The sequence below is a fragment of the Crocuta crocuta genome, unplaced genomic scaffold, assembly GCF_008692635.1.
Source record: "Crocuta crocuta isolate KB4526 unplaced genomic scaffold, BGI_CrCroc_1.0 scaffold77, whole genome shotgun sequence".
In the NCBI taxonomy this organism is placed as follows: Eukaryota; Metazoa; Chordata; class Mammalia; order Carnivora; family Hyaenidae; genus Crocuta; species Crocuta crocuta.
In genome coordinates, this window is record NW_027532172.1 from 4,512,251 (window position 1) to 4,524,976 (window position 12,726).

Here is a 12,726-nt window from a genome sequence, read left to right on the forward strand (position 1 = left end):
TAGCCCCAGCTGCTTGGGGCCCATAAAGTGCCCTGGACTTAGAAACTAGGAGTCCAGGAGGGAGAAGGCATCCCTGGGGGTATATGTCCTCTGATCAGACAGAGAAGAGGCGGGCTCTGGATGGGGTTTGGCCAGAGGCCCAGCCAGGTCTGAACTCCCCTGCCCACTCCCCAGGGCCCAATGAGACGGCACCCTTCAAGCCCGAGGGTGAACTACATGGGCTTAGCACCAAGCTGCTCCTCCATTACTCACCGCAGGTATGGGGTGGGGGCAGCCGGCTCACCCCTGCCACCTTCCCCTGGCCCCCATGCTCTGTGTGCCGCCTCCTCTCTCAACTGACCCTTGCTGCTTGCCCCCAGGCCTGTAAGAACAACATCTGCCTGGACCTGTCCCCTGGCCACAGGCTGGATGGCCGCCTGACAGGCCACAGGGTGGAGACCTGGGATGTGAAGGTGTGTGTGCACACATGGGGAGCATGAACACGGGCAAGCGTGTGTGCAGGGCAGGCTGGGGAGTGGAACTGTGCCCTGAGAGGTCTCTGGGAGACAAGCCCTAAAGAGCAAACCTATAGGACCCAGGGTCCCGGACTGGAAGGTCTGCTGGGGTGGAACGGGGCAGGAAACGGTGGGCAGCTACCCTCACACAGCCAGCCCTTCCCCTAGGACGTGGTGACTTGTGTGGGAGGCATGGGCGCCCTGCTGCCCCTGCTGGAGCGAGTGGCCTCCCAGCCCCAAGAGGCCGAGGCGGGTCCAGCTGTGACACATGACCTCGTGGGGCCTGAACTGACCTCTAGCCACAACACCCAGGGCCTGCTTCTCCCGCTGGGCAAGTCCTCCGGTAAGTGGCCCTGGTGCCTGGGTTGGGGTGGCGAGGAAATCTTGCCAGGACAAGGAGGCCAGAGTGCTTGAAGTCTCTGCCGCTGGCAGGCCCCTTGACACACGTCTGTCCCCTTCCTGGTGGCGGGTAGAAGAGCGCATGGAGAGGAATGCAGTGGCTGCCTTTCTGCTGATGCTGCGGAACTTCCTGCAGGGCCACACGGTGAACCAAGAGAGCCTGGCGCAGTGCCAGGGGCCTGCCATCATCGGGGCCCTGCTGCGCAAGGTGGGGCAGGCGGGCAGGGGGCTGCCCCTCCTGACGGAGGGTCTGGGTGGGGGGATTTAGAAGGGGAAGCTGGGTCTGTCGAGGAGAGACTCTTGGGAGAGGTGGTGGCGTCTGGCAGGTGCAGCAAGTTTCGGCTGCTGGTCTGCTGGAAGTAGCAGCGCCCGCTGGGGCTAGGGACCTGCGTGGCAGCCTGGCGGGCTTGCATTTCGGGCAGCGGGGAGCCATCAGAGGGTTTCGAGTAGGCAGGATGCTTGTGTCATCCATCCGCCTGTGCAGGGCAGGGTGGGTGCCAGGAGGCTCAGTAGCACGCAGCCAGGGCCTAGCCACCTCACCTTGGCTCCTTCTGCCCCAGGTTCCCAGCTGGGCCATGGACATGAACGTGCTCATGTCTGCCCAGCTGCTGATGGAGCAGGTGGCAGCGGAGGGCAGTGGGCCCCTCCTGTACCTGCTCTACCAGCATTTGCTCTTCAGTTTCCACCTGTGGAGCCCCAGCGACTTTGCTGTGCGCCTGGGTAGGTGTGGGGCCTTGGATGAGGGGACGCCACCGGGCAGGGTGGGGGGTAGAGGTTCTGAGAAGCTATAACCCCGCTTTGGGTGGCTTGAGGGGACCTCTCTGCCCCGGGGTATCTGGGGGGAGCATGGCGCTGTCCCGGAGGGACAGCTGAAGGGGCCCAGCCCAGCCTGGTGGCCTGAGGCCTCTGGCAATTCCGGTTCAGGCCACGTCCAGTACATGTCTAGCATAGTCCGGGAGCACAGACAGAAGCTGCGGAAGAAGTATGGGGTTCAGTTCATCCTGGATGCGCTGCGCACCCATTACAGGTGAGGCTGCGGGGCTGACACAGTTGCCTCTGGCCTTGCGGACAGTGTCGAGCTCCCGCAGCTCACCTGCCCACTTCCCTCCTTGTTCTCTCCCCTCCACTGCCCTGCATTCTCCCGGCCCTGGGTGGCTGCGCTTGCTGGGACCGGCCCAGCCTACAGCGGGAGCACCCCCTAGCGGCTGACGATGTGCGCACAGTGCAGACTTCACTCTTTGGCCTGGTGCGGGAGTTCCTGGTCCGGAGCTCCGCCAGTGACGACTGGCAGGTCATGCTGAGCTTTCTGGCGGCTGCGGGTGACCATGGCCAGGTAGGCTGGAGGCGGGTGAGGGTGAGGCTTGGGTGAGGGGTGGAGTGTGGATCATGTTGCAGGGAGGGACCAGCCCCGAATGAGACTTTGTGTCACTTGCTGTGTCCCTAGGTGGTGGGTGCTCTGGACCTGCTGCAGACACTGCTGCAGGGCTCACCAGCACAGGAGGCTCTGGCTGTCTTCCTTTTGGAGCAGGGGAACCTTGAGGTGTTGCTGGCACTGCTGGTGCAGCCAAGGTCGCTGCCCCTGCTGCCCGACCGGGTCTGCAAGGTACACCCAGCCCGCCCCAACCCTAGCATCCGTTTGACATGGCCCCTGCCTGAGGGCCAGGGAGGTGTGACTTCCCCTCCTCCAGTAGCTCCTTCCCCCATGATGACAACCTCCCTGTGACCCTACCCCCACCCCCAGATCCTGCGCAAACTGCAGCAGAACGAGCGCTTACCTGAGCGGAGCCGCCAGCGGCTCCGGCTGCGAGAATACAGTCTCCAGGGTCTGATCGCCTGCCTGCCGGAAGGGGCTGCTTCCCCCCAGCTCTGCCAGGGCCTGTACAGGCTATTCCTGGGGGCAGGTATACACTTAGGTGGGGCCAAGAGGCAGGCCAGGTAGAAGGGTACAATGGATCCAGGAAACAGGGCAGGTGGCCATAGGGAAGGTGTTGGTACAGGGGCCAAGGCTGAGCCGGCAGGGAAGTGAGGTCCCCCTTCTGGGGTCAGTCCCTCAGGGTCTCTCTGGCCATCTTCCCAGACTGCCTGAACCTCTCGGATCTGTTGGCTGTGGTGCAGCTGTCCCTTCAGGCTGACCTTAGCGTCCGCCTGGACATCTGTCGCCAGGTGAGTATGGGAAGTGAGAGCTTGTGGAAGAGGGGGCTTCTAGCCTGGGGGCTTCACTTTCCATGCCTGTGAGGAGGGCTCTCTGGAGGCCTTCCCCCTGCCAAGGCCCTGGGCTGGGAGTCTGGGGCGGGGGTGACTGCTGGATGAGGCCCTCACTTGCTGTGCCCTGGCCCGGCAGCTCTTCCACCTCATCCACGGACAGCCAGACGTCGTGCAGCTGCTGGCCCAGCAGGCTGGCTGGCAGGACGTGCTGACCCGGCTGTACGTCCTGGAGGCTGCCACAGTGGGCAGTCCCCTGCCCTTTCCCCCAGAGACACCCACGTCCCCAGAGCCAGCCTTGTGCAAGCCGCCCACCGAATCCCCTGAGTCTTCAGACGTCTTCCTGCCCTCAGAAACCCCCAGCCCCGACCCTGACAGCTTTTACCACGCTCTTTCCCCGTTCTCTACCCCCTTTGACCTGGGCCTGGAACGGGCCAGCGTGGGTTCATGCAACAATGTGGGTGGCGGCGGCGGCAGCGGGACTCTAACTCCGGCCAGCCAGCCCAGCACACCCTCCCCGCTGGATGGGCCCCGGCCCTTCCCCGTGGCCCATGGCCGCCATAGCTCCAGTCTCTCCAACGTGCTGGAGGACGGCAGCCTCCCGGAGCCCGCCGTCAGTGGGGATGACACCTCAAATACCAGCAACCCTCAGGTGAGGCGGGTCCACTCTGCCACTGCGGGGCTCTAAGGGACGCCTCTGGGACACAGGGCAGGCAGGATAGACTTCCCAGAGGTGGGGTCTCGTCTGACATCAGGACTATAGCTGCCGGTCAGCCCTGGTGCTGCCCCCTCGTTGCTCTCATCTGCAGTTGTGTTCCTGGGGTGGGGGTGGGGGGGTCCTGGAACGGGACAGACGATGTTGAGGCAGAGTGGGGGCACCAGGGCTTTGGAAAGTTCTGAAGAGAGTCTATAGGACAGACACTTGACAGGGCCCATGGGCATTATAGCTCCAAGGAATCTGCCCAGGTTTGGGCATGGGTCTCTGCTTATTCTATGGCATTCTTCCAGAGAATTCCAGAATGGTTCTTGGGGCTGGGATTGCTGTGGGGCAATTTGTGAACCATCTATTCTTAGGAGTCCTTGAAAGCCCAGGATTCTCTCTGGAATATTCAGGCAGTGGCTAATATGGCCCCTGCGCCATTCTTCCAGGCCCCAGGCTGTCTGCCGGCTGAATGTCTGCCTCCAGCTGTCCCTGCTAGTGGTCAGCAAGGGGTTCTCGGCAGGGAGAGTGTGGGAGCCGGCACTTCCCCTCCCTTGCCCACGCCCTCACACCCTTTTGTGCCCACAGCAAACCCCTGAGGAGGAGTTGTGCAACCTGCTCACCAACGTGCTGTTCTCGGTGGCGTGGCGGGGCGTGGGAGGCAGCGACGAGGCCGCCTGGCGGGAGCGTGGCCAGGTCTTCTCGGTGCTCACCCAGCTGGGCGCCTCAGCCACACTGGTGCGGCCGCCAGACTGCATCAAGCGCAGGTGAGGAGATGGCTTGGCAGAGCCAGGGACCTCCGGGACGCCTGAGGGGAAAGCAGACAGCCAGACAGACACCTGAGTCCCTCGCCCATCCCCAGCCTCCTGGAGATGATGCTGGAGTCAGCCCTGACCGACATCAAAGAGGCCCCCGCTGGGGTCCTGGCCAGCCTCACCCAGCAGGTGCTTTGGCTGCTGCGTCTGCTGCAGGACTTCCTGTGCGCCGAGGGTCACGGCAATCAGGAGCTGTGGAGTGAGAAGGTGCGATAGCTCAGAGGCCTATGAGCCACAGGAGGCCGCGCGTTCACAGGAGCCTGCAGGCATCCGGTCTGGGAGGTGGGCGAGTGCACACCGGCACTCTGGGTGCTTCAGAATGGTGTCTGTGCGCAAACCCTACCTGGCCCCCAGGCTAAACCCTACCTGCTCCCTCCCCATGGGCTCCTCTGGTGATGGCTGCCTGGAACGTGTTGCGCTGCAGCTCTTCGAAGGCGTGTGCAGCCTGCTGGACCGCATGGGAGCCTGGCCACACCTGGCCAACGGCACAGCGGATCTTCGAGAAATGGCACAGATTGGCCTGCGCCTGGTGCTCGGCTACATCCTGCTGGAGGACCCTCAGGTGAGCGCGGGATGGGTCGGGGTCCGGCAGTGACAGGTGTAGGGAACCGGGGCGCCACCCACAACCGCCTTCCGCCCACAGCTGCATGCCCAGGCCTATGTGAAGCTGCACTCGCTCCTGCAGACGTCAGTGCCCATGCGGCGCGAGGAGGCCTGCTATGTGCTCTCCAAGTTAGAGTCGGCGCTGGCGCGGGCACTCAACACCCCAACCCCAGAAACGACCGCCGAGAACGGGGAGCCCTCGGCTGCAGCTGCCGCAGCCACGGAACGCTGCTCGTGGCTGGTGCCGCTGGTGCGCACACTGCTGGACCGAGCCTACGGGCCGCTGGGACTCCAGTGGGGGCTGCCTTCCCTGCCACCCACCAACGGCAGCCCCACCTTCTTCGAGGACTTCCAGGACTTTTGTGCCACACCTGAATGGCGTCACTTCATCGACAAACAGGTACTTGCAGGTGGGGGCCAGGGAAGGGAAACGGCGACTGGGGACCCACATGGAGCGCTGGTCTCCTCTCCCTGCCCAATCCTCCAGGTGCAGCCCACCATGTCGCAGTTCGAAATGGACACCTACGCGAAGAGCCACGACCTCATGTCGGGCTTCTGGAATGCCTGCTACGACACGCTCATGAGCAGTGGACAGCGGCGCCAGCGGGAGCGTGCACACAGTCGACGGGCCTTCCAGGTGTCCGGCCCAGGAGTCGGGGAGGGGTTGGGGGGGGGGGCGGAGGAGCTGCTCCACTCCCGCGCCCAGAGGACGGCTGGTGGGACAAGGTGGAGAACCCCAAGGGGACAGGAAGCGGCCAGTGAGATTGACCCATTCCTCCACCCCATCCCCCAGGAGCTGGTGCTGGAACCAGCGCAGAGACGTGCGCGCCTAGAAGGGCTGCGTTACGCCGCGACACTGAAGCAGCAGGCAGCGCAGCACTCGACGGCTCTGCTCCACTGGGGGGCGCTGTGGCGTCAGCTTTCCAGCCCCTGTGGGGCCTGGGCCCTGAGGTGGGCGGGGCTCGGGTGGAAGGCGGTGGGGGCGGGGCTGGTCTCCCCTGACCCTTCCCTGGGAGGGACCTGGACAGCAAAACTTTGTTTGGGGTGAAGCCTGGGAAGAATAGGGGCTTCTACAGACGTCCGTGCCCATCCATAACCACCATCTGCGACATATCTACAGGGACCCACCGCTTCCTCGCTGGAAGTTGTCTAGTGCCGAGACATACTCGCGCATGCGTCTGAAGCTAGTGCCCAACCATCACTTCAACCCTCACCTGGAAGCTAGCGCCCTGCGGGACAACCTGGGTGAGAGAGGGTGTCCCGAGCGGGATCTGCCCAACCTCACAGGCCCTGCCCTGCCTATCTCTTGCTGAGCACCCATGGGCCCGTTGCAGGAGAGGCCCCCCTGACACTTACCGAGGAGGCCTCACTGCCTCTAGCAGTCACCAAGGAGGCCAAAGTCAGCACCCTGCCAGAGGAGCTTCCGGAAGACCAGCTCGGCGAAGATGAGCTGGCTGCGCTGGAGACTGCGTGAGTGGGGNGGGGGGGAGCTGCGGGGGCTGGGGAGAGCTGTCTAGTAGAACTGGGAGTGACTCTTGCAGAACTAGGTAGCCGCAGGCAGGACTGAGACACACAAGCCAAACTAGGACGCTCCTGCCCCGCCTCCCAGAATAGGAGAGACGAGGGGTAAGAGTTGGTGTCATGGCCAGACATTTAGGGGCCCAGGTTTGGGGTGGGAACTGGGGTCAGTGGGCACTGGACCCCGGACAGTTCCTCCCTCTCTTCTGGGAAGCTTGACAGTATGTTCCTCATGACCTGATGGCACTTGGAGAGTGTGGTCCTTGGGCTTACCCGGAAGGGGGTCCTAGAACCTTGAGCCTGAAGCGAGTGCTGGCCCCCAGGATGCAGGCAGCGGAACTGGATGAGCAGCATGAGAAGCTAGTGCTGTCCGCTGAGTGCCAGCTGGTCACGGTGGTGGCCGTGGTCCCAGGGCTGCTGGAGATCACCACACAGCACGTGTACTTCTACGATTGCAGTGCCGAGCGCGTGGAAACTGAGGAGGGTGCGTCCTATTGGAGCTGGTTAGAAGGACCATTTGGGGATGGCTCGGGTCTGGCGGGGCAGGGGTGAGTGACTCCTGCCCCTGACGTCCGTCTGCACAGGCATCGGCCATGACTTCCGGCGCCCCCTCGCCCAGCTGCGTGAGGTCCACCTGCGGCGTTTTAACCTGCGCCGCTCAGCCCTTGAGCTCTTCTTCATCGATCAGGCCAACTACTTTCTCAACTTCCCATGCAAGGTGGGCGGGCCCACAGCCTCGTCTCCTTGGCATGCCCCCAGGCCCCAGCCCTGCCTCACCCCACCCCACACCCAGGTACGGAACCAGGTGTACTCGTGGCTCCTGCGCCTGAGACCCCCGGCCCAAGGCTACCTAAGCAGCCGCTCCCCCCAGGAAATGCTGCGTGCCTCGGGCCTCACCCAGGTGAGAGGCCTCAAGTGTGGGGGGCGGGCAAGGTCAGGGCCCTGCGGCTGGGAGGAGTGGCGGACAGTCCAGCTGGCTCACCTCTTGCCTGCCCCTGCCCCCCAGAAATGGGTACAGCGTGAGATATCCAACTTTGAATACTTGATGCAACTCAACACCATTGCAGGGCGGACCTACAACGACCTCTCTCAGTACCCTGTGGTGAGGGTCCACTCCTTACCTCTGCCCCTACGCCTCCGGGCTGCCAGCCCTGCTTCTCCCCAGTGTAGGCGCTGTGGGGGGGTGCTGCCTGACACCGGGCCTCTGTTCCCTGCCCCTCCCCCCGACACACACACCTACCCTCCCCCACTCCCCCACTGGCCTCTCTTCTCCCTGAAGGGAATCCTGTTATGGACTGTCCTGCTTCCCTGGGGTCCCTCTGAGCGGTGCGCCCCTACCTAGGGGCTCTGCCCATCTCCCTGAGGGCGAGGGCGGGGCAGGCTGGGCAGACAGGCCATCAGGACCCTCATGGAGCTCCCTCCCTGGGTGGGCGGCCAGTTCCCCTGGGTCCTGCAGGACTACGTGTCCCCAAGTTTGGACCTCAGCAACCCGGCCGTCTTCCGGGACCTGTCCAAGCCCATCGGTGTGGTGAACCCCAAGCATGCCCAGCTCGTGAGGGAGAAGTGAGCGTGTGGGCAAGACCGGGCTCGGGGGCTGGGCTGGGCCAGGGCAGGGCTTCTGCTGACTCTCCCGCTACCCGCGGCTACAGGTACGAGAGCTTCGAGGACCCTGCAGGCACCATCGACAAGTTCCACTACGGCACCCACTATTCGAACGCGGCGGGCGTGATGCACTACCTCATCCGCGTGGAACCCTTCACCTCCCTGCACGTCCAGCTGCAGAGTGGCCGGTGCGGCCCGAGGGGGTGGCTGGCAGGTGGTGGGGGTGAGGGGGGGGTTGCTGCAGATGAGGGGAAGAGGCAGGTCCGCCAGGCGTCCTGGGCCCTTCGGCTCCCTTCTTTGCCCCAGCTCCATGCTCGCCCTCCCCATTCTCACCACCTCACTTTGGCCTGTGCCCCTCCCCCAGGTTTGACTGCTCTGACCGGCAGTTCCACTCCGTGGCGGCAGCCTGGCAGGCCCGCCTGGAGAGCCCCGCCGACGTGAAGGAGCTCATCCCAGAGTTCTTCTACTTCCCTGACTTCCTAGAGAACCAGAACGGTAAGAGCTGGCATGGGGCTGGGAGGCCGGGGCACGGGCCGCACAGGCTGGGGGTGGCCAGGGAGCAGGTGACAGCGAGACAGCTGACCTCCTTGCCAGGCTTCGACTTGGGCTGCCTCCAGCTGACCAATGAGAAGGTGGGCGATGTGGTGCTGCCGCCGTGGGCCAGCTCTCCTGAGGACTTCATCCAGCAGCACCGCCAGGCTCTGGTGAGGAGAGGAACATAGACAGGCGGATAGCCAGGGCTGAGGGTCAGGGGTGGGGGTTGGGGGGTCAGCCGTCCCTGGACTGATTGGCCCCCCCCTCCACCCCCAGGAGTCAGAGTATGTGTCTGCCCACCTACACGAATGGATTGACCTCATCTTTGGCTACAAGCAACGAGGACGGGCCGCAGAGGAGGCTCTCAATGTCTTCTATTACTGCACCTATGAGGGTGGGCAGTGCGCTGGACTCAAGTAGGGGTGGGGCAGAGGTAAGGAGGGCTGAGGGCAGAGGGCACAGATGGAGCCCTGACTGCTCTGCCTCCCTGGGCAGGGGCTGTGGACCTGGACCACGTGGCGGATGAGCGGGAACGGAAGGCTCTGGAGGGCATTATCAGTAATTTTGGGCAGACTCCCTGTCAGCTGCTAAAGGTAAGGCCAGCTTGGAGGTTAATAGTCAGATATGGCACGCTCAGTCAGTTAAGCTTCTGACTTCGGCTCTCTTGCAGTTCGTGAGTTCAAGCCCCACGTCTGGCTCTGTACTAGCAGTACAGAGCTGGCTTGGGATTCTCTCTCTCTCTGCTCCTCTCCCACTTGAACATGTGCACACAGTGTTTCTCTCACACTCTCTCTCTCTAATGCAATAAATAAACTTAAAAAAACAAAAGAGGGGCACCTGGGTGGCTCAGTCAGTTAAGCATCCAACTTCCACTCAGGTCGTGATCTCACGGTTCATGAGTGTGAGCCTCGCGTCTGGCTGTGTGCTAACAGCTTGGAGCCTAGAGCCTGTTCAGATTCTGTGTCTCCCTCTCTCTCTGCCCCTCCCCTGCTCATGCTCATGCTCTGTCTCTCTCAAAAATAAATAAACATTAAAGAAAAACAGTAATGGTCAGGGGCGCCCATGCCATGGAACTGACCGGCCACTTGTCCACAGGAGCCACATCCAGCTCGGCTATCAGCCAAGGAGGCAGCCCAACGCCTTGCACGTCTGGACACGAGCTCACCTAGCATCTTCCAGCACCTGGACCAGCTGAAGGCCTTCTTTGCGGAGGTGAGGGGAGGCAGGGCTTCATCTTCCTGCTCTGTGAAATGGGTTTAACTCCACTGTCCTTACCAACTTCTTGGGGCAAATGGGAAACCTAAATCAAGACCACTGGTGTTAGACACCTTTGGAAAAGAGGTAACTTGAGAGGAATGTGGGAGTGGGGCTGGGGCACCTTCTTTGCCAAGGCCAGGACAAGGTGTTGACTCACCCAGCCGTCTCTGAAAACCTTAAGGAGACCAGAAGGAAGGGGATCTGGTCTTGGATGCTTCTTTCCTCACCTTCCCGCTTACATCAGAATCCCCCAGGCCCGACGTTTTTAGTTCCTCCTCCCCTGCTGCCAGCAGGCTGGGGAGTATGAAGTAATGGGGTTGGGGGACCAAGGTTGAGACCAAGCTTGAGATTCGGAAGGACCTTCTGTGTCCATCCCTGCTTCTCACTCCCTTTCTGAGATGCCCTCCTGAAGGCCTGCTGATCTCTCCTGACTGTTTCTCAGAGGGACCTCTGCCTCTATGATGCCTAGTGTGTGGCCACTGGGGGTGGAGGGGAGGGGAAAGGAGGGCACCCCAGGCTGCAGGTGCGGGAGCAGGGCACCCAGCTGACCACTCAAGCACGGCCAGCCCGGTACTCTGCTCTGCAGGCCATCAGTGATGGCGTGCCCCTGGTGCTGGCCCTGGTTCCCCACCGGCAGTCCCACTCCTTCATCACCCAGGGCTCCTCAGACCTGCTGGTAAGTGCTCCAGGCAGAGCCCACCTGAGCTGCACCCCTCTCTGACTCCGCCCCACACCCACCTCTGCCCCCTCTTGCCCACAGGTGACCGTGAGTGCCAGTGGGCTGCTGGGCACCCACAGCTGGTTGCCCTATGACCGTAACATAAACAACTACTTCAGCTTCAGCAAAGACCCCACCATAGGCAACCCCAAGTAGGACAGAGGGGTGTGGGCAGGGGTGGGCTCTAAATACCCTGGCCCCTGACTCGTCTCCCGGCCCAGTCAGAGTGTGGGCCGGTGGCAGGGTCTGGCCAAGGTCTCTGAGGGCCTGGGTCTCCTTGGCCCGGCCTCACCTGTCATCCCCCTCACTGGATCAGGATGCAGCGACTGCTGAGTGGCCCGTGGGTGCCAGGCAGTGATGTGAGTGGGCAAGCCCTGGCAGTGACCCCCGACGGAAAGCTGCTGTTCAGTGGTGGCCACTGGGATGGCAGTCTGCGCGTGACCTCGCTATCCCGGGGCAAGCTGCTGAAGCAACTCAACCGCCACCTTGGTAATGGGCAGCCTTGGATGGGGGGTGGTGTGGGTAGGGGAAGCTGGCCAGGGAGGGTGTGACTACTCTGCTCTACCTGTACCCTCCCCTCCCCATGCAGATGTAGTGACCTGCCTTGCATTGGACACCTGCGGCATCTACCTCATCTCGGGCTCCCGGGACACCACGTGCATGGTGTGGCGGCTCCTGCAGGAGGTATGCTGGGGGGCAGCCCTGTGGGGCCCCCAGAGTCCAGACCTGCCCTTCTCTCTGCTACCGTGAGCAAGGCTGGGGCTCCATGACCCTCCAGCTTTGGATGAGGCCGTCACTTTTCTTGAGCCTTAGCCTTCTCACTCAGGGGCCAGGGTAGTGAGATGTTCCCAGTTCTGACCCAGCCCTGGTTCTCTACAGGGTGGTCTCTCGGTGGGACTGGCATCAAAGCCCGTGCAGGTCCTATATGGGCATGAGGCTGCAGTGAGCTGTGTGGCCATCAGCACTGAACTCGACATGGCTGTGTCTGGATCTGAGGTGTGTGTGCGCCTGTGCCCAGGGGAGGCCAAGTTTGCTAGGCAATGCCCCTGGAGATTAGAGACCCCTGCCCAGCACCCTAAGCTGCCTTCCTGCAGGATGGAACTGTGATCATCCACACCGTACGCCGTGGCCAATTTGTGGCAGCACTACAGCCCCCAGGGGCCACGTTACCCGGACCTGTGTCCCACCTGGCGCTGGGGTCTGAAGGCCAGATTGTGGTACAGAGCTCGGCGTGGGAGCGTGTGGGGGCTCAGGTATGGAAAAGGGGTGCTCAGCCAAGAAGGTGGTAGTTGGTGTTCTGTCCTTGCTGACACCTCTTGCTTCTTCCAGGTCACCTACTCCTTGCACCTGTACTCAGTGAATGGGAAGTTACGGGTTTCACTGCCCCTGGTAGAGCAGCCCACAGCCCTGGCGGTGACGGAGGACTTTGTTTTGCTGGGCACAGCGCAGTGTGCTCTGCACATCCTCCACCTGAACAAGTGAGTTCCACTATTTATGAGTTCATGGATCCTCAGGGTGGTAGTCATTGTAAGAAGATACTAAGATGCTAATCGCCTCCCCCCCGCCCCTCTCCAGCGAGTACCCACAGCCCCTTACATGTCTGTGGGCACATTCTTCACCACTGTCTCCTGTTCCCCCAGTGGGCAGAGAAGGTACCTGAGAGAATGAAGAGACCCAAAGCTAACTTGCACTTGAGAGTATATCCCTCCCTCCCTGCAGACTGCTCCCAGCCGCGCCTCCTCTACCCATGAAGGTGCCCATCCGAAGTGTGGCTGTGACCAAGGAGCGCAGCCATGTGCTCGTGGGCCTGGAGGACGGCAAGCTTATCGTGGTGGGCGCGGGGCAGCCCTCTGAGGTGAGGATAGGGGCAGGGTGGGCCTCGAT

General features: G+C 62.4%; 1 protein-coding gene across 2 annotated transcripts in view; it reads left to right on the forward strand.

Moving 5' to 3' along the window:
• Positions 1-12,726, forward strand: part of NBEAL2 (neurobeachin like 2) — a 21,923-nt gene that overhangs the window by 8,617 nt on the left and 580 nt on the right. For both annotated transcript variants that reach the window (XM_077777330.1, XM_077777331.1), the window contains 37 exons: positions 167-257; positions 360-452; positions 663-837; positions 968-1,101; positions 1,454-1,613; positions 1,818-1,920; positions 2,073-2,226; positions 2,338-2,496; positions 2,635-2,794; positions 2,971-3,056; positions 3,235-3,747; positions 4,384-4,562; positions 4,658-4,817; positions 5,035-5,172; positions 5,254-5,613; positions 5,701-5,850; positions 6,007-6,164; positions 6,334-6,458; positions 6,548-6,683; positions 7,055-7,215; positions 7,316-7,632; positions 7,738-7,833; positions 8,170-8,294; positions 8,381-8,521; positions 8,698-8,828; positions 8,928-9,037; positions 9,144-9,261; positions 9,363-9,460; positions 9,963-10,079; positions 10,711-10,800; positions 10,885-10,994; positions 11,159-11,331; positions 11,432-11,526; positions 11,722-11,838; positions 11,937-12,095; positions 12,172-12,320; positions 12,562-12,697. In XM_077777330.1, the coding sequence (XP_077633456.1) occupies positions 167-257; positions 360-452; positions 663-837; positions 968-1,101; positions 1,454-1,613; positions 1,818-1,920; positions 2,073-2,226; positions 2,338-2,496; positions 2,635-2,794; positions 2,971-3,056; positions 3,235-3,747; positions 4,384-4,562; positions 4,658-4,817; positions 5,035-5,172; positions 5,254-5,613; positions 5,701-5,850; positions 6,007-6,164; positions 6,334-6,458; positions 6,548-6,683; positions 7,055-7,215; positions 7,316-7,632; positions 7,738-7,833; positions 8,170-8,294; positions 8,381-8,521; positions 8,698-8,828; positions 8,928-9,037; positions 9,144-9,261; positions 9,363-9,460; positions 9,963-10,079; positions 10,711-10,800; positions 10,885-10,994; positions 11,159-11,331; positions 11,432-11,526; positions 11,722-11,838; positions 11,937-12,095; positions 12,172-12,320; positions 12,562-12,697 (5,677 nt within the window). The remainder of the gene's footprint in view (positions 1-166; positions 258-359; positions 453-662; positions 838-967; positions 1,102-1,453; positions 1,614-1,817; positions 1,921-2,072; positions 2,227-2,337; positions 2,497-2,634; positions 2,795-2,970; positions 3,057-3,234; positions 3,748-4,383; positions 4,563-4,657; positions 4,818-5,034; positions 5,173-5,253; positions 5,614-5,700; positions 5,851-6,006; positions 6,165-6,333; positions 6,459-6,547; positions 6,684-7,054; positions 7,216-7,315; positions 7,633-7,737; positions 7,834-8,169; positions 8,295-8,380; positions 8,522-8,697; positions 8,829-8,927; positions 9,038-9,143; positions 9,262-9,362; positions 9,461-9,962; positions 10,080-10,710; positions 10,801-10,884; positions 10,995-11,158; positions 11,332-11,431; positions 11,527-11,721; positions 11,839-11,936; positions 12,096-12,171; positions 12,321-12,561; positions 12,698-12,726) is intronic.